Here is a 19,836-nt window from a genome sequence, read left to right as displayed (position 1 = left end):
AATCACCTGCTCAAAGAGTTATCTGATTTCTCTGCTGTGCGGTTACTTTTTCCCTTGCAATTAATGAGCAGTCTGTGGGGAGCCACTTTGAGGCCATGAAAATAGCCTGTTTCCCATCACTTTCCCCTATATTTAGCATGCATTGGTAAGTGGATTTAAACCTGTCTTTACTATAATGGTTGCAAAATGATGATTTTTCAATTCCAGCCTGCTCTCCACATTTATTGTTCAGGAAGCAAGAGCCTCCCCTTGTCCCTTGTTTATTTGTTATTTATCTGCCAATTTATGCATCAGTAAAGACTCATTAATTCTTGCTTTTTCCAATCATTTGTCACCCAAATTTGATTTTTCCAAATCATTTGTCACTGTACTTAATTATTCTGGTGCTCAAACTACCAGAGTTAACCAGTAGAAATCCCTTCAAAGTGGCTTCCATACCCTTGTGAAATGCCCCTCATCATTTTTTTTTTTCCAAGCATTACTTTACTTTCTGGCATAATGTTCAAAGTTCATCTCATAATTAGCTTGTCCCATCTCTGGGATTGGTCATTTCTTTGAGAAGCTTTTGATATTAGAGGCCAAGATTGGAGTGCTACGTGCTCATTGCTGCTGGGGATTCCTTACTTCTAGGCCCTTTCAGTAGACAAAGCTAGAAAAAATATACATGTGTTTACACATATACATACAAATATAATACACGTGTACATATTATATATATACACATGCAAATATGTACATGTCTATATATTTATGTGTATATATATTTATGTGTATATATATAGATGTGTGTGTGTGTGTATTTAATCACAGTGATGCCTCCAACCCCAATCTACCCAACAAGTTTCCTTCTTGCCTTCCCCCATTCCATATTTTGATGTCACTTTCCCATACGGGAATTGTAGCTCCCAATAGCAGTCACACATTTCCATTTGCCCAGTGTCACAATATATTGAAATATTTCAAAATTGCTTGACACGCCCACCACAAGATGAGTGCAGTATATTGACTAAAAGGAGTTCTGGAGTTGGTTACAATTCTCCCCAACCCGGCCTCACCCAACACAGAAGGTAGAAGGTCAAACACTGTGTTCATGAGTATCTTGGATTTGTTCTTTCTATTAACTTCTCCCCACTTCAGTGTGGTTGTAGTGTTTATGGGAAATACAATTGCCTTTGTTTGTTTCCATTTGTTTTCAGTTGTAGATTTTCATTTCCCTTCCCATCTTGCTTTAATTTTCTTCTTGAATACGTAAAACATTAACATGCCTCCCAAAGTCAAAACTATACAAAAAACATTGTGCTCAAAAAAATCTCTCCCTCGTGAATCACTTCTATCCCCTCCATCCACTAAGTAATCAACTTCATTGTTTTTTTGGTTTATCTTTCCTGTGTTCTTTGGTAACAATAAGCCGATATTTGTACATTTTATTTGCCCTTCTTTCTTACACAAATGTGCAACTCTCTTGCACTTTCCAGCTTTTCAGTTAATATTTCCTGGAAAGCATTCTATATCAGTTCATGAAAATCTCCCTCATTTGGTGCTTTTTATTTTTATGTAGTGGCACAGTACCCCATTGTTTGTATGTGCCATATTTAATTCAACTGAGCTATACTGGGAGATTCAGGTAGTTTCCAGTATTTCACGATCACAAATAGCACTCTGCAATGAGTAACTTTGTACATATAGATGTCCATATAGTTGGCAGTACATCTTCAGGGTAAATTCCTAGAAGTAGGATTTCTGTGGCCAAGGGATAAATGCACATGTGGTTTCGTTAAATGTTGCCGATTCGACTCCCCACTGAGCTCAATCCCAGAACCTGGGATCATGACCTGAGCCAAAGATGGCTGCTTATCTGAGCCACCCAGGCACCCCCTCATTGCTGTTTTAATGTGCATTACTCTGACTATAAATGAAGTTGAATGCCTTTTCATATATTTAGGGCCACTTACATGTCTCTTTTTATGAATTACCTGTTCCTTAATCTTGATCTCTTCTATAGGAATTTTGATCTCTTTTCTCCCTTAATGTTTAGAAGTTCCTTATATATTAGAGACAGGCTTTAAGCTGTCATATGCATGGCTCATATTTTCTCCCAGTTTATGATTTGTTTATTTATTTTGTTTATGGTGATTTTTGCCATGGAGAAGGTTTTTGTCTGTTTGTTTTTTAATGTAGTCAAATTTATCCATTTTTTCTTATTTAGTATCTGGATTGTTAGCCATCATCAGAAAGCCTCTATTTCCAAGCCTTTACTCCAAATGATTTTAGAGTTGTTTGCCCCTGCTTTCTTCTAGCACTTGTAAAATTTTGTTTTCTACTTTCATATCTCCAGTCCATTTGGAGTTTATCCTTGAATATCATATAAAAAGTGGGTATAATTTATATTTTTCTAAATAGCTGTCCAGTTTTTCCCAATGCCATTTGTTCAAAAGACCATCTTGGACCCAGCAATTATAGATACCACCTTTGCCACATACTAGATGTCTCTATGTAGATGTGTTTATTTCTATTCCGTTGGTCTGCTGGCCTAGTCATGCTCCAGCACCCCCACTGTATTCCCTGTAGAGGCCTGTAGACTGCTTTAGTATGTTAGGGCTGGTCCTCCCTTAAAGCTCCTTCTTCCCAGTATTTCCTTGCTGGTCTTGTGCATGTGTTTTCTGAAAGGAACTTGAATGTCAGCCTGTTCTGCTCTTTAAAAATATTCATTGTATTAGGGTTACATTAAATTTGCAAATTAGAGAGAGCTGACATCTGATCAAGTTGAAACATGCCAAGAACAAGGCATGTTAATTCCCCCTGTTCAAGATAGCGATGGATCATTTTAGATCTGGTGGCCTCTCTTAGATGTTTACGTAGGTATCTTAGCTAATAAGAAGCTCCCCGTTAGAGAGCGAGACCATATGCACTATACAAGCTCAAAGGGAAGAGAAAAAGAGAGAAGATACCTAAAATCACAAGGGTAGACTGTGGGCTGAACTGATCCTGGAATCAGGCATCCTGAAGGGCAAATAGGATTTAGGTCGGGTGGCAAAGAGGTGGATGGAATCCCAGTGAGGAGCACCCAGAATAAACTCAGAGGTACACTCAAGGTGACACGTCTTACAGGACAGAAAGCCCCCAGCCAGACTCTTACCTGGAAGACTAGGGAAGACACCACCTTTCTCTTTAAGCCTCAGAGTTACATCTCAGTGTTAATAGTTCCCAAATCCTCACTATGTGCTATTAAAATTAGGTTTATGAACATCAGCTAGATTTCCAGATACTAGTCCTATAGAATGGTCATTTCTGTACATTGTTGCCTTTTCTGGGAATGCTCTAGGGCTGGGTTACCCAATTCAGTAGCTTCAGTTTTAACACTACTTAAGATATTGTTGTACTGTGACATGTGTGTCCATTTTAGTTTTTGAAACGTGGCTACTAGAAAACTTGAAATCGCATGCATGGCCTGTATTGTACTTCTCTTCAGCCGCACTGGTCTAGAGCCTCACCACTCAATGTGGTCTGCGCAGCACCATGTAGGAGCGATCTCAACCCCTCAGAATCTGCTTGCTTACAAGGTTCCCCAGGTGCTTCTTACACACAGTAAGAGACGCTCTGGCTTGGATGACTCAGAAGACATCCAGGCCTCTGCTAGGTACCCCAGAGCAGCTCCCCATCCTTCTGGGGGTGGCCCGAGGAGGCAGGGGTGGGGGCCGGCAGAGAAATGGCCCTGTGTGATGTCATTGTGATGTCATAGAGAAAAACCTCTTGCATCAGCCAGCCCCGCCCAAACTGGCGTCCTGGCTCCAGGATATCTTTTCCATCTTCTCCAGTCCACCTCATACCACCTCACCCCTCTGCTGGCAAGAGGGGGCCTGATTCATCTTCCCGCCAGGTACGTGTTCCACGCAACCAATCAGGGCCGACCAGAAGAAGACCTGAGACACCTTTGCCTCAGAGCTTCGAAAAGTGAATGAGCAATCCTTCTCAACTGACTCAAAATGTTTGTCTCACCCAGAAGGTAAGTACCCCACTTTATTCCCCCTAGGTTTTTATCGAAATTCCAGTGAACATACAGTGTAATACTAGCTTCAGGCATACAATGTTGGGTTTGTAATACAAGTTCTACAAATTTACACTTTATTTCACATGTGCAGGGTAGGAACTGGAGAACACACTGCAGGATTACCCAAAAGGGAACAGAAATCTGTTCCTCAAGCCCGTTTTCATTGATAAACCTGGTGATGTCCATACCTTGACCTTCTGTTTTCATCTTCTTCCACTAACCATTTGTTACCACCTCCTCTGCCTCTTCATGACTTTTCCTCACTGCTCCCAGGACGGCTTGGGGCCCTCCCGCTCTTCTTTCTCCCCTGGTATCTGTATGATTCCTGTTGCCAAAATCTGGTTCCTGGTAAAAGGCCCGGTGGCGGGGCAACCCCAGAGCTGTGTAAGACTCTAATGAACGGAAGAAGCAGATAGTAAATGCTCTGCCAGAGAAAGGCGAGGCACCCCTCCAGTCCTGCTGGTGGCCAGCTCTGACCAGGCATCTACTGGAACTGAGGAGAATGCAACCTTAGCTGTGCTAGTTTCTCTTTCCAGTCTCAGAGAATCTGGGAGAATGTGCAGGGAGCCTTCCAGATCCAGAAAGACCCTCTGTCAGCCAAAGATGTCTTGGCTCCTTTGGGAGAACCCACATCTGGAAATGACTTGCCTCCCATCTGAGACAGCTGGGAACGGCCAACTTTCAGCTCAAAGGGTTACTAAAAAAGCAAATGTTCATTTCTCACACCTCTGGTCTTTCTCAGAAGAATGAAGCTTCCCATTAGGCACGGAAACAAAACACACACTCACGCACACAGAGCACGGTGGCTTGTGCTGTTCATTGGTGGTTGGGGATCACAGGCGGTGGGACTGCAGCCCAAGTGAAGAGATCACAAATAGGAGAACCCACAGAAATGGGTAAGAAGGTGATGAAAAAGCCAAGCGTGGTAAATTTTATCTTTTTTTATTATGGATTTAGGAGGACAGAGGGAACATGAGTTTATCAATCTGTATCTTAAGTATAAAACATAATCCATTTCATCATTCCGTGAGTTTCCCGTGCCTTTTGCTAAGTGGCGTGCATCTTCCCTTTCCCGACTGGCAGCCTGGGGTTGAATCCAGAGGGTTTTTTTTGTTTGTTTGTTTGTTTGTTTGTTTATTTGTTTGTTTTTAAAGATTTTATTTATTTATTTATTTGACAGAGAGAGAGCACAGTAGGAGAGAGGAAGGGAAGCAGGCCCCCTGCTGAGCAGAGATGACCTGAGCCGAAGGCAGCGGCTTAACCCACTGAGCCACCCAGGCACCCCGAATCCAGAGGTTTTGAACACTGACCACCATTTACTAGCCTTGTGGCCTTGAGATAGTCCAACGCTCCCTGTAGAGAACGGAGTGGCCGCCTCTCCCTCAGGCTGATTGTAAGGATTACCTAAAGAGTCTAGCAAGGTGTCTGGAACTCGGCAGATTCCTTCCCCTTCCTTTCCACTTTCCCTGCTGCCCCTTGGTCTTCACAGCAGCACTGGGAAGGACGGCTCTGTCGCCTGACTTGCTTCTGAATCGCTCAGGTGGGGTATGCACCTTGGCCAGACTCATGAGTCCAGTCGTGGGTGCGGCTGGGACTAGAGCCCAGATCAGACAAGCAGTCGCGGGCTCCAGGATTCCCTCTCAGAGCCACCAAATGAGGCAAAGGCTTAACCAGCCGCCAGGGATCTGTACCTTTAGGGAAAGGGCGGGGGCTGGGAAATACCTGACTCTGGGGTTCCCCTGCCACCCGCACCTCCCGACCCTCAGGCCCAGAGGCTGGGCGTGAGGCGCTGATCAGAGGGCCGACTCTTCCCCGCCCTCCCTCTGCCGAGCCTCGCCAGGGCAGCCAGCCATCAGGCCAGGCCCGGGGCTCGGCCTCCCTCCGGCCGGAGCTCGCCGGCTCCTCCTCTCGCGGGGGCCCCCGGGTCGCGGCTCCGAGCCGACGCCGGGGCCGGGAGAGGAAGCCAGGGCCCCAGGCCGGGCCCCACCCGCTCGCAGAGTCCCAGGCGCGGGGCCGCTAGGGCGGAGCCTCCCAAACAATTCAAAACACGCTCCGCGCGCGTCGCCGTGGCAACGCGCGCCCGCTGCTAGGCGACCGGGGCGCCGTAGTAAACCCGGGGCGGACGTGTTACTCACGGAGGGAGGTGGGGGCGAGCGGAGCCGGCGGGGCCTCAGCTGGGCCCGGGCACCGCGACTGCCGGAGAGGGGGAGGGGGAGAAAGCAGGAAAACAAGGGACGGGGTCGGGGCGCACGCGGAGTGGAAACGGGGCGACCCAGCTGCGCGCCCCGAGCGACCCTGGAGAGGCGGATCCCTGCCCCGCCCCGCGGTCCCCAAGATCTCCCAGCCCCCGCAGGCCCCGAGGGCTCGGTCACCCGCGCGTGAGCGATTGCCCCACAGGATGTGCAGATGTGGCTGCCCCTCTGATTCACTCCAGCTGCTTGGGGCATGGAAGAAAGGCGGCTTCCTCTCCTGGAAATGACTGCATTAGCAAAAGCCCTCTAACAATTCCACTAACAACGGAAAGGGAAAGGCGACGGAGAGGAGAGGCCCTAAAGTGCTTTTCTTCGGTCCTTGCCCCTGAACAGGGTCCATGCTCCTGACCCATGTTAGAAAGAAGGGAGTTGTTCTTATTCCCTGTGCCCCTCTTTGGGGGCCCTGGGGACATGAAACACTGTTGCAGTGGAGGTTAACCTGAAAGCCCAGAAACCCCAGAGCTAAGTGTCCTATACTGGTGGTATAGGGGTTTTGGTGCCATTACTCTACCCTTCAAGGCTGGGAGGAACATCAAAACGTGTGAGGACCTTATCTTCATCAGTGAATGAGTGAATGCACTGAAGCAAAAATTGTGGACCTGGGAAATTTCGGATGGTTGGGCATAACGTCATCCGAAAAGGTTCTAATCAGTAGGGAATCCCGGAGCTTGGGAAAGAACATGGCTTTTTCCAATCCGTCACTGGCGTTTAAGCAATCTGTTTGTACCCTGGTCCATGTGAACTAAAGATAATACTCGTTCATGAGATCATTGCTGTTTTCTGGGCTTTGCTGGTCAAAAAGCAGGACTGTTTCCACAGGTGGGAGGAAATGTATTGGCAGAGGATCTGTTGGCTATGCACGCTTCTGTGTAGAAAGCCACAGGGTGCGTCTGTGGACCTTCTTCCACCTTCTACCTTCTTGCAGCTCCTATGTATGTGTATCAGGAGGATTGGTGTGTCCTTTAACAATAGAAGACCAGACGCTTTGCTCTGTTCACAACTTCTGCTCGCTCCTAGGCTTCTCAATTGCATTCTGAGCCTGGTTTCCATTACAGACTTCATTCACTCATTCCCTCATAGTAGAAAGTGCTAGGCTCTAAGGATCAACCATGAGTAAAACACAGCTGCTCCTCTATCTAGCATCTTCAAGTCAAGCCTGCATGTTCTGAGCTGCAGGAGAAAGGCACACAGTGGAATAGGCAGGAACAAAGAACAGGAGCCTGGAGATCAGAGCCAGTGACAGCAGAAACATTCATGTCCTGTTCCAGCTTTTTGACTGCTGAGTAACAGAAAGGAATTAGTTGGTGAGGCATGGGTCAGAAATCTGACTCCAGGGCAAAGGACAAAGATACTACTACTGGTTGGGGGCAGATGGTGGCAAAGGGGGGTGGTGGGGGGGGGTGGTAATGGCAGCTGCAAATGAACCTATCTTGAGAGAAGATGCCACTACTGATAATGGGAAAAAGACAAAAAACAAAAAAATACCCAAATCCCTTAGCCCCAGGCTGTGCCATCAGGCAAGTTGTATGCATACAGTCTGCTCTGGTCGGGCATTCTTACCATTGTTTTAATTGCATCTGATCTACTGTGTATTCACAAAACAATAAATTGGATTCCTGTTTGCGAACTGTGTATGGGTGTCCCAAGACTATTGTTTCTCTTTGTGTATACTAGTATGGTTTGGTACAGTGCAAGGAAGAGTCACTGAGGACCTTAGCAAGCACAGATGAGTCCCAAGCCTTGGCTTTGTGATGTCATAAATGCTGAGTCACATATCGGTCCCTGGGGAGGGGGGAGGTCATCCTGACATGGTAGCAGTCCAACATACCAAAGTCAAATACTGTTTTGAGATACGGAATCTCTGTGTGTCTCCTGAGTCATGAGCTTCTGAGCCCAACATAATCACAGTCATGTTGCAGTGACTGGCAATTACTTTTTCTGTTCTAAGGGAAGAAAGAGAAGAAAAAATATTAGCATGCCTAAATTATAATGAAAGGAAGTGAGTGGGATGCCAGGCAGAGAAGCTCATGTTTCATCAAAAAAAGGAAATTAAAGGGGCGCCTGGGTGGCTCAGTGGATTAAGCCGCTGCCTTCGGCTCAGGTCATGATCTCAGGGTCCTGGGGTCGAGTCCCTCATCGTGCTCTCTGCTCAGCAGGGAGCCTGCTTCCCTCTCTCTCTCTCTGGCTGCCTCTCTGTCTACTTGTGATTTCTCTCTGTCAAATAAATAAATCTTTAAAAAAAAAAAAAAAAGGAAATTAAACATTGTGGCATGGGGTCCATGGGGCTAGGGGGTGTCCTCAAGATGGATCAAGGCTAGTAGCCAGCCAGCCAGCCCAGCCATGCAAAGTACACGGCCTAGATTCAGGCTGTGGGGAGGCCTAAAATAATATAACTTCAGAGGCTCTCTCTAGAAAAAATAATGCAAAGTGACAAGTATGTCGGGGTCTTGGAAGGGGTCCGAGTTAGTGAAAGCCCCCAAAACTGGAGTGTCACAAGCTTGCTTCGCTTCCAGTCTCCCTCCAGGCCTCCTCACATAACCTCAAGACTGCAGCTCCCATCCTTTTCCCCGGAGAAGGCAAATTTCAGCCTATGAAGGCACAGGGGGTGCGGTTTCTGAGCAGAGGCCATAAAAACCAAAGACGACAGACTGTGCCAAACGGTGACTCAAGCGGGATGTGAGAAGCGTCTGCAAGTATTGGAGGGGCGTTAAGTGCAGAGAAGGGAAAAGAATTGTTCACTGCTCTAGGGTGGAGAGGGAGTGAGGATACGATTCAATAAAGAAAAATGTGCACAGAACTCCTCAGGAAGCATTGGCTAACTGGATTTTCTGACACCGTGGAGTCTGTATTTCCCAGGGGAAGTATCTGAGGCTCTGTGAGTCACTGAAAACTGGAACAGCCCGTGAAAAATGTGCTACAGGAAATAATCCTACAAGATGTCCTCGGGGGAGCGGCTGGAGGCTCCCAGGGTTCATTCCGACCCCTGAATTCCCCAGGGCAGACACAACGCAAGCTATACATGTGTGAGTGGGAAGAAGGCCCGGGAAAGGAGAAAAAGCCCTCCCTGGGGGAGGAGCCGCCACCTGCACCCGCACGTGGAGGGGGGAATGGTGGGGGCAGCACGTGACGGAAGGGGGGAAATGTAAGGAGATAGCGCCACCCAGCGTCGGGACAAAAGCCGTGGCCGGGAAACCGACAGCCAATTCAAAGGTGAAGTGATCACAAAATTCCAGCTCTGGAGAGGGAGCTCTGTCACCATGAATAAAGGGTCGTGTGGGTGCTGTGGGACTCACGCCTGGGCACAGGCACATGTGTGTCAAATGTGCGGACACGTCAGTCCTAGAAGAGTAGGAAGCAAGAGCCAGAGAGACTCCTCCAGTTGGAATGTGGATTAATTCCCTCTGGGGGCTGGGGACGGCCTTTCCTTCCCCCAGCTAACTGCACAGACACAGAATGGAAAAACCATGACTTGGTTGGTGGCAAATCTGGAAGATTCCAGGTGGGGGAGGGCCGGGGCAGAACAGGAGGGTTTCATTAAATGTAAGCCCCCCAGGAGTCAGACAGGTCATACTTAGGCGCATTAACTCCCTAGCTCCATATCTTCCAGGTTGTTCAGCTTCTTGTTGTTAAGCCAAAGTGGAGACTTCCAAGCTCTTTCCATATGGAACCGGAAACCAGAAGTCCATCCCTATGTACAAAGAGCTTTCTAGAATTACAGATTCCTGGGCCTCACCCCTGCGGTGGAATCTCAGGCCAGTCCCAGGAATCTGAATATTTTCCACAGTTTCAAAGACTGTTCTGATATTCATTCAGAACTGAGGACGGCTGCTCCAGCAGAGGAGGAGCCTCTGAGGACTTCACCGTCCAGACAGCTATCATGAAGTATAGAAAGTATTACAGAGGGGTACAGTATGGAAGGACAGAGGGAAGGGAGCTGTTCTCGCTCATGCAAAGGATGAGCGACTTTTAGACTAGTCTTGATGGGAGGTAGACCAGATGAGGACACTGAAGACATTCCACGCAGAAGGAAGCGAATCTACAAAGGCACGGAGGACCGTCTCAGTATTCCACTGGAGGGACTGGGAGGTGGAGACCACCCATGACACACGGAAGCTCTTTCAAACCCATGGCTCTATGGGGCCCCGACATTGCAGATAATTGCTTACTAAAAGGTTGAAGGGGCGCCTGGGTGGCTCAGTCGGTTAAACATCTGCCTTCCGCTCAGGTCATGATCCCAGGTTCCTGGGATGGGCCCCACATCAGGCTCCCTGCTCATTGGAGAGTCTATTCCCTCTCCTTCTGCTCCTCCTGCTAGCTTGTGCTCTCTCACTCACTCACTCACTCAAATGAATAAATTAAAAAATCTTTTTTTTTTTTTAAGATTTTATGTATTTGACAGAGAGATTACAAGTAGGCAGAGAGGCAGGCAGAGAGAGGAGGGGAAACAGGTTCCCTGCTGAGCAGAGAGCCAGATGCAGGGCTCCATCCCAGGACCCTGGGACCCTGGGATCATGACCTGAGCTGAAGGCAGAGGCTTTAACCCACTGAGCCACCCAGGTGCCCCCAATTTAAAAATCTTTTTTAAAAAAAAATAATAAGGTAGAAAACCTTACACAAAGGAATGGGAACTCTTGTAGTAATGGTAACCCTGCAATATTTTCTGTGTCCACCATAAAATCAAGCCCAAGCCATTCTTACCAGCTTCCTGGGGAATGGCAGTTAGGTGGAAACTGAATCTTCACATAACTTTTTAAAGAAACTTCCCTCTGTGAAAGCAGGTCCTTGCTTCTTTGTGCTTAATCCCAGATCCCTATTGGCAAGCTCTCCTGTGTGATCTTCCAGAACAGCTGGGCCATGATTGCACTGTCAATTATTAAATGCCCAAGTTCCCTGCAAGGCAGCATTTAATCATGAGGCACTCCAAAAAAATAGGAGATAGAAGAGGGATGGGAAGGGAGGCAGGAGGGGAGGAAGGGGGGTTTCATTCTGTCGACATTAAACCAAGGGGATTTGGGGCACAGATGGCATCCTGTGGTCCAGACAGCTGCAAGACGCTGACCATGGCCAAGGTAACCAGCTTCCCCCTCTTACTGCTTGAAACATAACTTTGCATAGCTATTTTGAATCTGATTTTAAGAGCTGTGCCTGTCTCATCAATTTGTTGTCTATGTTAACTCTGAGTATTTCTGTTCATCTGTGTTGATGGAAGAGTGACATTTTGGCACTTTTGCACTTCCTGTTGATCTGAGCCGGAGTATCTGGGAAGCCACACTCTCTCCCTTTTCTAGAGAGTAAAGAGTCACCTTGACATGGGGCTTGTCAGCATATGCAAAGATGAAACTTTTCTTAAGGCCGCTACTTCTTTGTGATTTTGTTAAAGAGATCATGGCAAAATTAGACCGGTTCTTGCAATTGAGGAGGTTATCTGGATCCTGGAGAGAAAGGCATGTGTAGGAAGAAATAAAACACATGATGAAGGGCACAGTACCGTAGGTGTTGAAGATAATTCTTGAAAAGTCTCTTGAATGAATTCCCATTCGATTGTCAAGATGATTCTTGAGCGAGGCTCCTTGTGTCTATCCTTGGTTGGATACTCCTTTGGAAGCAGTCTCTTTGAGCTTCATTCTAAGCTCTTTTTCATCCTTTCTTTCTCAAATCATTTCTTCCTTAAATTGTCTATCGCCTTGGTGCCGGGTTCCTTATTCTTATCTGTGATTAATATGCAGAATAACTTATAAATATGTGTAACTTGAACGAATTGAGGCTAGAATAAAAATATGATGTGATAGTGGACAAATTTCCAAGTCATATTCGATTGAAAATGAAGTTGAAAATGTAGAATTGCCTAAATCATTAGTTCAGTCTTCAGACAGAAAGATTAATGAAGATGTTTTACCTAGAAGTCTCATTTCCTGTTCACCCAATGTATATGAAAATAATTAGAAAGAATAAATTACAGTAATGGAACAATGGCTAAAACCAATAGGGTTTGCACAGCTAAAAACAAGGTGGGAGCATTCTTTGGGGGGACGGGGCGGTGTCTGCCTTCTATACGGGTAATAGAAGATCTTTCTTCACTCCAGATGCTGTGGTTTTTAGTCTTTACCAAGGTCACCCAGCATCCTGCACAGACTGACAATTCTTGGTGAATTTAATTTGTTGAGTGCTTTTTTAAAAATCATATTAGCAGATTGCTTTCCAGAGGTGGTTTCATCATATGTCTTATATATTGATTTTTATATGCATATGAACCTTGCATATTTCTTATGCCCATAAATAATCACTTTGTGGTATGCACTGTTTTAGTCCCTGGAAATTCTGAAGAACAAACTGTTACATTTCTAAGATAAAGTTCCCTGTAATGTAGAAAATGTTAAGCTGGAGATTATGAGGCAGATTTATGGGCCTGTGCATTTAGCTATGGTTTTATTTACGTTTCTTTAGCTAAGCAGATTTAGGGCTGATTAATTCTGATATGAGAGGTCCCCTGGAAAGCTCAAGATGGTTTACTTTAAGAAGCATCTGTCAGCAACTAAATATGGGCTTCTTTTCCCTTCAGTATGTATTAATATAACAGCATAAACCACTCTATAACATAAAGTGCAAGACCCATCAGATTTCTTTATTTTTCTAAAGCTCAGTCTGGCTCTGAGCCATCGCTTAACCAAGGTTGAAACATCTAATATTGGTCATTCTTCAGGGGGCTCTCCTCTTCTCGTCGGCTAAAAATGACGGGGAGTTCGGGGACTCCAGCCAGAGCCACACTGTCCCCCCAGGAGTCAGGCACCACAGCTGCATCGAGCAGTGGCAATGCCTGTCCAGGTTCCTCGCTCCGTGACCATGACACTTGGTGCCCAGTCTCCATGGGCACCACACAGCCACCTCCCATTGGAGATTCTGTCCTCTCTGTGGCCGTGTCTGAAAGCTAGGCCCAGATCACCTCTCTCAGAACCTACAGCCTCCTGTCCTCTCCAGGGGTTTCAACCACCCCGTATCCCAGTAGGTCCACTGCCTTCTTTAATGCTGAAAGTCCTAATCCTTGCTGCTCCCTGCCCTGGGGTGATCCAGTTTAATACTGACTGAGAAGAGCCATATCGTCCTTTACTCTCCTCTCAGAGGAATCCGTCATACGGAGAAGAGGACACCAAAAAACTTGTGTAGTTACAAGAAATACCTCAGCAAGTGGGTGCTCCTACCTTTCACTGAAGACAAAACCAAAAGTAATAATCACTGAGCGCCTTAGAGTGGCCCCAATTCTTGTCCTCACTTGACAGACCCCAGCTCTGCGGCTTAGCCACATTCCCACGGAGGCTATTATGGGATACTTAGCTCAGATCATCCTCAATAAGCACTTGAGTAGAATGAGGTCCAGCTTCAATAAACATCACCACCCTGGTGCCCACTCCAGGCCATTCCTGAAGCTAAACCCTCTCATTCGTGGCTCCTTGCAGAAAGCTCCCCGGGGACCAGAGGGGCCCCCATTATCGTGGAGGACTAGTGTGGCTTGAGCCCAGGCAGTCACCGGGAAGGGTACCCAGATCTCCTGGGAGGTTCTGAAGTCAGGCTCTCCCCTTGTGCTTCTCTATTCCAGATGGAACTCCCGAAGGGCTGCTCTGCCCAACGGACACTCCTATCTGCCATCCTCAACATGCTATCACTCAGCCTCTCCACAGCATCCCTGCTCAGCAACTGCTGGTTTGTGGGCACACAGAAGGTGCCCAAGCCCGTGTGCGGAAAAGGTCTGGCCGTCGAATGCTTTGACGTGCCGGTGCCCTTGGATGGGAGCAGCGCCAACTCATCATCCCCGGAGGTGGTGCAATACAGCTGGGAGGCTGGGGATGACCGCTTCTCCTTCCATACCTTCTGGAGTGGCATGTGGCTATCCTGTGAGGAAACTGTGGAAGAACCAGGTGGGTTTGTCGTCAGCCCAGCTGCCTCATATCCCCCCCTCTCCCCACCCCGGGGAACTTCACACGGGGCGAAGGGCCAGTGGGAAGTATACAGCACTCCCCACACCCCACCGGGTCTCAGCATCTCCCCACTCTGCATCTCGTCCCTTTTCCCTAGAACTCCCTTTCGATGGGACCCGAAAGTCCATCTAGCTTTTCCCCTCCTGACTGTCTCGTAGACATGCTGGTTTAAAACCTCAAAGGGTTCCATTTAGACTTGTAACATCATGAGAAGTCCCACACTAGCGAGTTAGTGTTGCTGTTTGAAGACCAAATGAAAGAGGATTCTTAGGGAAAAGGCCCCCCCGCTCTGTCCAGCTGTGACCCCAGATGAGCAGCTTCCTCTCCACAGACTTTAACTTTCTCACCAGTGAGATGAAAGGATCTGAGGAGATCCCTTGTCAAGCCCCTTCCTCCCCAACCCCACCAAAAGGGTTTTCTTGTTCGGAGTATTACCGTTACGATTTACAAGGTAGGGGGGCTGAAGCCTCAGGAGGGTAACTAGGTGGAGTGAGGCTACCCTTGACCTCCCAGGTCTCTGGTAGCTCAGCGCGTGTGGCAAAGCCAGTCTTGTGTCACTGTGCATACCTTAACCTGTGCTCCTCAGCTTGGGAGCAGCTGACCTAAGGACAGTCCTCCTCCCTGCTCAAAGCATTCGGACATCACCTGGTAGTGATGTTGTCCTAAAGCCCAGAATCCAGTACAGTTAACCTGTTTCTCCCGATTTGGGTCATGGGAAAAAGGAGAGGGATGAGGAATATAAATGTGTGTGTGTGTGTGTTTATATGTGTTATTGACATGTCATTTAGCTCAGCTCCAACCCCAGGGTCCCAGAAACAGTTTCAAGCCATGCAGACCAGGGTACGGAGGCAGGGAAAGGTGCTGGTTAACATCAGGCTTCTTAACCCTCCCGGACCTGAGAAATGGGAACATTTCCCTGTGGAAGCCCTCTCAGGCTCACATCCTCTTTTTCACGGTCAGGAGCTGGGGACAGAGAAATGAATTCTGAGGGATTCTTGCCTTGGTCATGCAACCATCCGTCCATAATGCATTCTTTCCCACTTTCAGAGAGAAACTTCTAGTGCCCACCTACCGTGTGCTGGGCAGGCACAGGTCCCAACCAGTGGAGCGGCGCCAGCTGCGGGACGTACCCCTGAAGTTGTACCTTGTCTGTGTTTCAGGGGAGAGGTGCCGAACTTTCAATGAACTCACACCACCAACCGAGAGAGGTGAGAAAGGACTACTGGAGTTTGCCACGTTGCAAGGCCCACGTCACCCCACTCTCCGATTTGGAGGGAAGCGGTTGATGGAGAAGGCTTTCCTCCCCCACCCTCCCTTGGGGCTTGTGGCAAGTATGTGGGTTTGATCACCAATTTAGTCGCCATTGAGTTGGACCTCTCTGGCCCAACTGTGCTCTCTACACTGTACTGTGGTCTCCTTTTCTCTTTTTCTGAGCCCCGCGGGGTGACCCACATTCCTTCCAGAGCTGACTCTCATTCATATGCAGGAATGCAAAAAAGGAACAGCAGGAACAAATAAAGTTCACAAATAGAAAACCACCAACAGTTCTAACCTCCTCCTGTTGCCAAGTAACCATGTTGAAAAGCTCAAGAGGTTTTTTTCCTTCCAATATGTATATATATTTTTTAGTTTAAAAAATATATATTTTTAATAGGAGGGAGTGAAAAAGGAGAGGGAGGGAGAAAAAAACAGAACTGACTGCTCCAAAATTCAGTAAGGAAAAAGAGGACAGAAATGACCCACAGCAAAGTCATGCCTCTGCCAGATTTTGTGACGATTAGCTGATCTTTTCTTGAATCTCCCTAATGGTACTTCCAGTCAATCTAGTTTACTGGAGTCTTTATCAGGTCCTGAGCTGAGAGCAGCAAGCGCAAGGGTAACAGCAAAAGACCCCAAAGAGGGAACGCTAGCCAGCTGGTGCCAGCCCTGTCCCCTTTTCCCCTTCTCTGACTCTGGGAGGCTTTCCCTTCTGCGGGGCTCCGCGTTTCAGCGCTCGGTCATGTAACTGTCAGGGTGAAGGCTCTTCTTGTGATTTCTTTTGTCTTGTTGTTTAATACTTGGATTGTATTTTCTTCCCTGGTTTCTGACAGAGATCCTATGGTTATCACTTGGAGCCCAGTTCTTGTCCATCGGACTTGAATTCGTCAGCTTCCTCCTGCTACTGATGGACCTGCTGTTCACCGGGAACCCGGGCTGCGGACTCAAGCTGAGCGCCTTCGCCGCCATTTCCTCCGTCCTGTCAGGTGCAGCCTCCCAGGCTGGGGTGGGCGGGGGCCTGGCCACCTTCCAGGCCCCTCTGATGGGCTCCTGTGTCCATCCAAAGGGCAGGAACGAGGAGGCGGGGTCCAGAATGGAGGGATGAGAGATGGAAATTTTGTATTGGATCATCATGTGCTTGGCAAAATGATTTCTCTCTGGGTTCTTCTTATTTGCCAGCTTTATCAGTATGTGAAATACAGTTTGGTTCACTTCTCAGTTGCCCATGCACACAGCTTTTCCGGACTCTGCTGGATCAAGTAGGAGTAAGAGACGCAGATATAAAGATAGATCAAGAATAAAGCTCGCGTTGAGGGCATGGGTGGGAAGAAGTAAAATGCCCCAAGTGCAGCATTGACTCAGAAACTTTTTCTGTAGCTCTCCACCTAAAGCCTGGGGGGGACTTATTGCAAAGCCCCCATCGCAGATTAGCGTCCCAGAAGTGTGGGGGCCGATGGGTGATGGGGACATCTCCACATAGGCTGTAACAGATACAAAATGAGGAGGTTGCTCCCAACTCCTACTCCCTATAAATGGCAAAGCCAGCCTGGGTCTAAGGCCGCCGCCTTTCTGTTCCCTCTGTAGGCCTTCTGGGCATGGTGGCCCATATGATGTATTCACAAGTCTTCCAGGCAACTGCCAACTTGGGTCCAGAAGACTGGAGGCCACATGCTTGGAATTATGGCTGGGCCTTCTAGTAAGTGCTTGCCATCTCCTGAACCTTCTAGCTCCTCCCCGGCCAACCTGTGTTGGACGTGCTGCCCTCAACTAGATGTTTGCTCCGTGTCCTTCCATCTTCTCTTCAACCCTCGTGCCAGGAGTCCGTGGACCAGAGAGTGGGACCATCAGGCCACCGCGGCTCTCTCCCCACCTGCTGGGAGGCACAGGGATGATTCTTCCGGCTTGTTCTGTCGGGTCTTTCTAATGATATAGCTGTCGCAGTTGCTCCCTCGCCTGATGGCGTGTGTTCCCTTGGGAAATAAGACTGGTTTTGTATGGCTTATGCCAATGATGCTCCCTTTATTATACATTTTATGATTCAAGATATTGGAGGACAGAGAAAGGAAGAGATCAGCCTTGAGGTGCGGTTCGCATTCTACCCCCTGTGCATGGCTGACTCTTCTCCTGTAACGAAGAGCCACTTCCTCCTACTTCTGCTCTTATTCCACTCAACTGTCTAAGAAACAAATCTCCTCTACCAGCCATTCTCTGACCCTCAAAGAACTAAGGGGTCAGTTATTTTCGATTTCTCTTGAGAGTAGCAGCAGCCATGACAGACATAGTTGAAGCAAATACACCGTCTGTTTTAAGAGTCCTTCACTTCCTCCCCTGAGGAACACGCTCTCTCTGTTGACTGTGCAGGTGCCCACTTGGGCCTGCATTACAGTCTGCAGTCGGTGCTAAGCCCTTTACCAGTGCTGAAGAGACAGGGCACTGGGCTCGGTTTCCATGCTAGCGGAGGTAGTCCTGAAGGTCATCCTATCCCCTTTCCTAGTGATATAACGTGCTGTTGGATTCGGGCGTCTTTGGGCTATTCCAAAACCGGCCCCCGGAGCTTGCTTTCCAGACACATCGTTTTGCACCTTCTGTCTGTCTTTAAGCCGTTGTTGGCATGACTCTGCCAGCAGAAGCAGCCCAGCCTCAGTCGGCAGAGTCCGTCAGAGGCAGGCAGATGGGAACACGCTGTGCCAGTGTGTGGCCTGGCTTGACCCATCACCTGACCTCATGCAATTCCTCACTAACCTCACACAACTTCCTCCTTCCTGGGCTTCCCAGAATCATGGGGGAAATTTAAGGGTTGACTTCCCAAGTGTTTAGGAACGCGTTTGATCTAGTTCCCTGGTGGGGTTTTTTTTTTGTTGTTTTTTTGGTTTTTTGATTCGTCAAATCCATCCAGCTTCTCTTAAATCTCCAGCTTCGTTCCATCCATTATAAACTCCTTGAGGCCAAGAACCACATTTGTTTTCTTGAGGCAAATTCCACTGGTACAACGTATAGCAGCTCCAGGTTTGCAGCGAATGTTGCCTGAACGACACTGAGAGGCTCAACTCCGTGCTCCCAAAGACCACTAAACGCAGAACAGAAGGAGATGAAGGGGGTTGATCGCTCCCACCATCTGTTCGGAGTGAGGGAAAATCCTGGGTGGGATGTGTGTGTGTGCTTGTGGGGGGTGGGGCGAGGAGGAGGCTTATAGCACTGGGCTATGTCCCCTCCATACACCTGAGCTACCAGTCTGTGAATCGGAACTGAGGTGGGGAAGCCCTAGTCCAGAAAACTACGTGTGGGTGGGTGTGTGATATGTACACAGAAGATACACACCGGGAATAAAGGAGCACCGCGCTAACTGCTAATCGACCCAGTGAAAACGAACCTGTTGAACTCCTAGTCCGACTTGCAACACTACCAGGGTCATTCTCTTTGACTACAAAACATTCAGAACATACCTAATGAGACCCAATTCAGGCCTCTGGCCCACAGTGCTCTCCCTGAAGCACGGTGAAAGGGAGCCCACCCCGGTCCCTGAGTCCCTAAGGGGCAGCAGCCTAGTTACTAATGGGAAGAGATCATGGTATTTTCCTCTCAAACCTGTGCGTATCTCAGATTCTGACCGTCTGGTTTTTTTGGTTCCTCCCTAGCACAGCCTGGCTTTCCTTCACCTGCTGCATGGTGTCGGCGGTCACCACCTTCAACGCATACACCAAGCTGGTGCTAGAGTTCAAGTGTAAGCACAGTAAGAGCTTCAAAGGAAAGCTGAGCTGCCCGCCGCACCATCCCCAGTGCTTCCTGGAGCAGCTGTCCTGTGCAGCCCCCACGGGGCATCCTCTGACCAGCTACCACCAGTACCACCCTCAGCCCGTCCGCTCCGTCTCGGAAGGAGTTGACTTCTACTCCGGGCTACACCACAAGGGATTTCAAGGACCCAGCCAGAGGCTGAAGGAAGAGGCGGCTGGGTCATCCATAGAGGAAGAACCGTGTTAGAAGTAGTAGGGTTTAGAGGGCAGGCTGAACCCAACCTTACATGTTCGTTTGCTTATCAACATGTACTGAAGCCAGAGTCTGTGTGTCGAGCATGGTTCTCACAGGTTTGCGACAAGCGTGTCTGAAAGGGCAGGAGCTAAGGGGTGCGTGTGCGGATGCTGCTGCCCCCCTCTTCCTTCCCAGCTTTTCCCTTTCCTTGTCTCATTTCAGCATCTCCCTATCTCCCATGCTTGGAATCACCCCCTCTCCTTCACTGATTGCTTGCTATGTGCCAGGTTTGGGGCTCAGCAGACAGAAGTAAAATCCAGTTCCTGCCCCTAAGGGGCTTATC

At 48.2% G+C, this 19,836-nt stretch overlaps 1 protein-coding gene across 3 annotated transcripts; it reads left to right on the top strand.

The window, feature by feature from the left end:
• Positions 1-3,756: 3,756 nt before the first annotated feature.
• Positions 3,757-19,581, top strand: GSG1 (germ cell associated 1). 3 transcript variants are annotated; one of them, XM_082741064.1, is made up of 6 exons: positions 3,757-4,003; positions 13,892-14,210; positions 15,431-15,478; positions 16,361-16,513; positions 17,112-17,223; positions 19,163-19,581. In XM_082741064.1, exons 1-6 carry the CDS (start codon positions 3,956-3,958, stop codon positions 19,503-19,505), a joined length of 1,023 nt encoding a protein of 340 aa, XP_082597190.1. In that variant the 5' UTR covers positions 3,757-3,955; the 3' UTR covers positions 19,506-19,581. The 3 variants fall into 3 exon arrangements, with proteins under 3 accessions (XP_082597190.1, XP_082597188.1, XP_082597189.1); XM_082741062.1 differs by having other exon boundaries at positions 15,431-15,601; XM_082741063.1 differs by lacking the exon at positions 17,112-17,223 and having other exon boundaries at positions 15,431-15,601; positions 19,168-19,581.
• Positions 19,582-19,836: the final 255 nt, after the last annotated feature.

The sequence above is a fragment of the Mustela nivalis genome (assembly GCF_964662115.1).
Source record: "Mustela nivalis genome assembly, chromosome: 7".
Taxonomy (NCBI): Eukaryota; Metazoa; Chordata; class Mammalia; order Carnivora; family Mustelidae; genus Mustela; species Mustela nivalis.
This window is presented reverse-complemented; position numbering and strand designations above follow the sequence as displayed.

Coding starts and splice junctions, on each gene's coding strand:
- GSG1 (XM_082741062.1), top strand. CDS start 3,956: ATGAGCAATCCTTCTCAACTGACTCAAAATGTTTGTCTCACCCAGAAG. Junction 14,211..15,430: donor GGAAACTGTGGAAGAACCAG/GTGGGTTTGTCG, acceptor TCTGTGTTTCAG/GGGAGAGGTGCCGAACTTTC. Junction 16,514..17,111: donor CATTTCCTCCGTCCTGTCAG/GTGCAGCCTCCC, acceptor TTCCCTCTGTAG/GCCTTCTGGGCATGGTGGCC.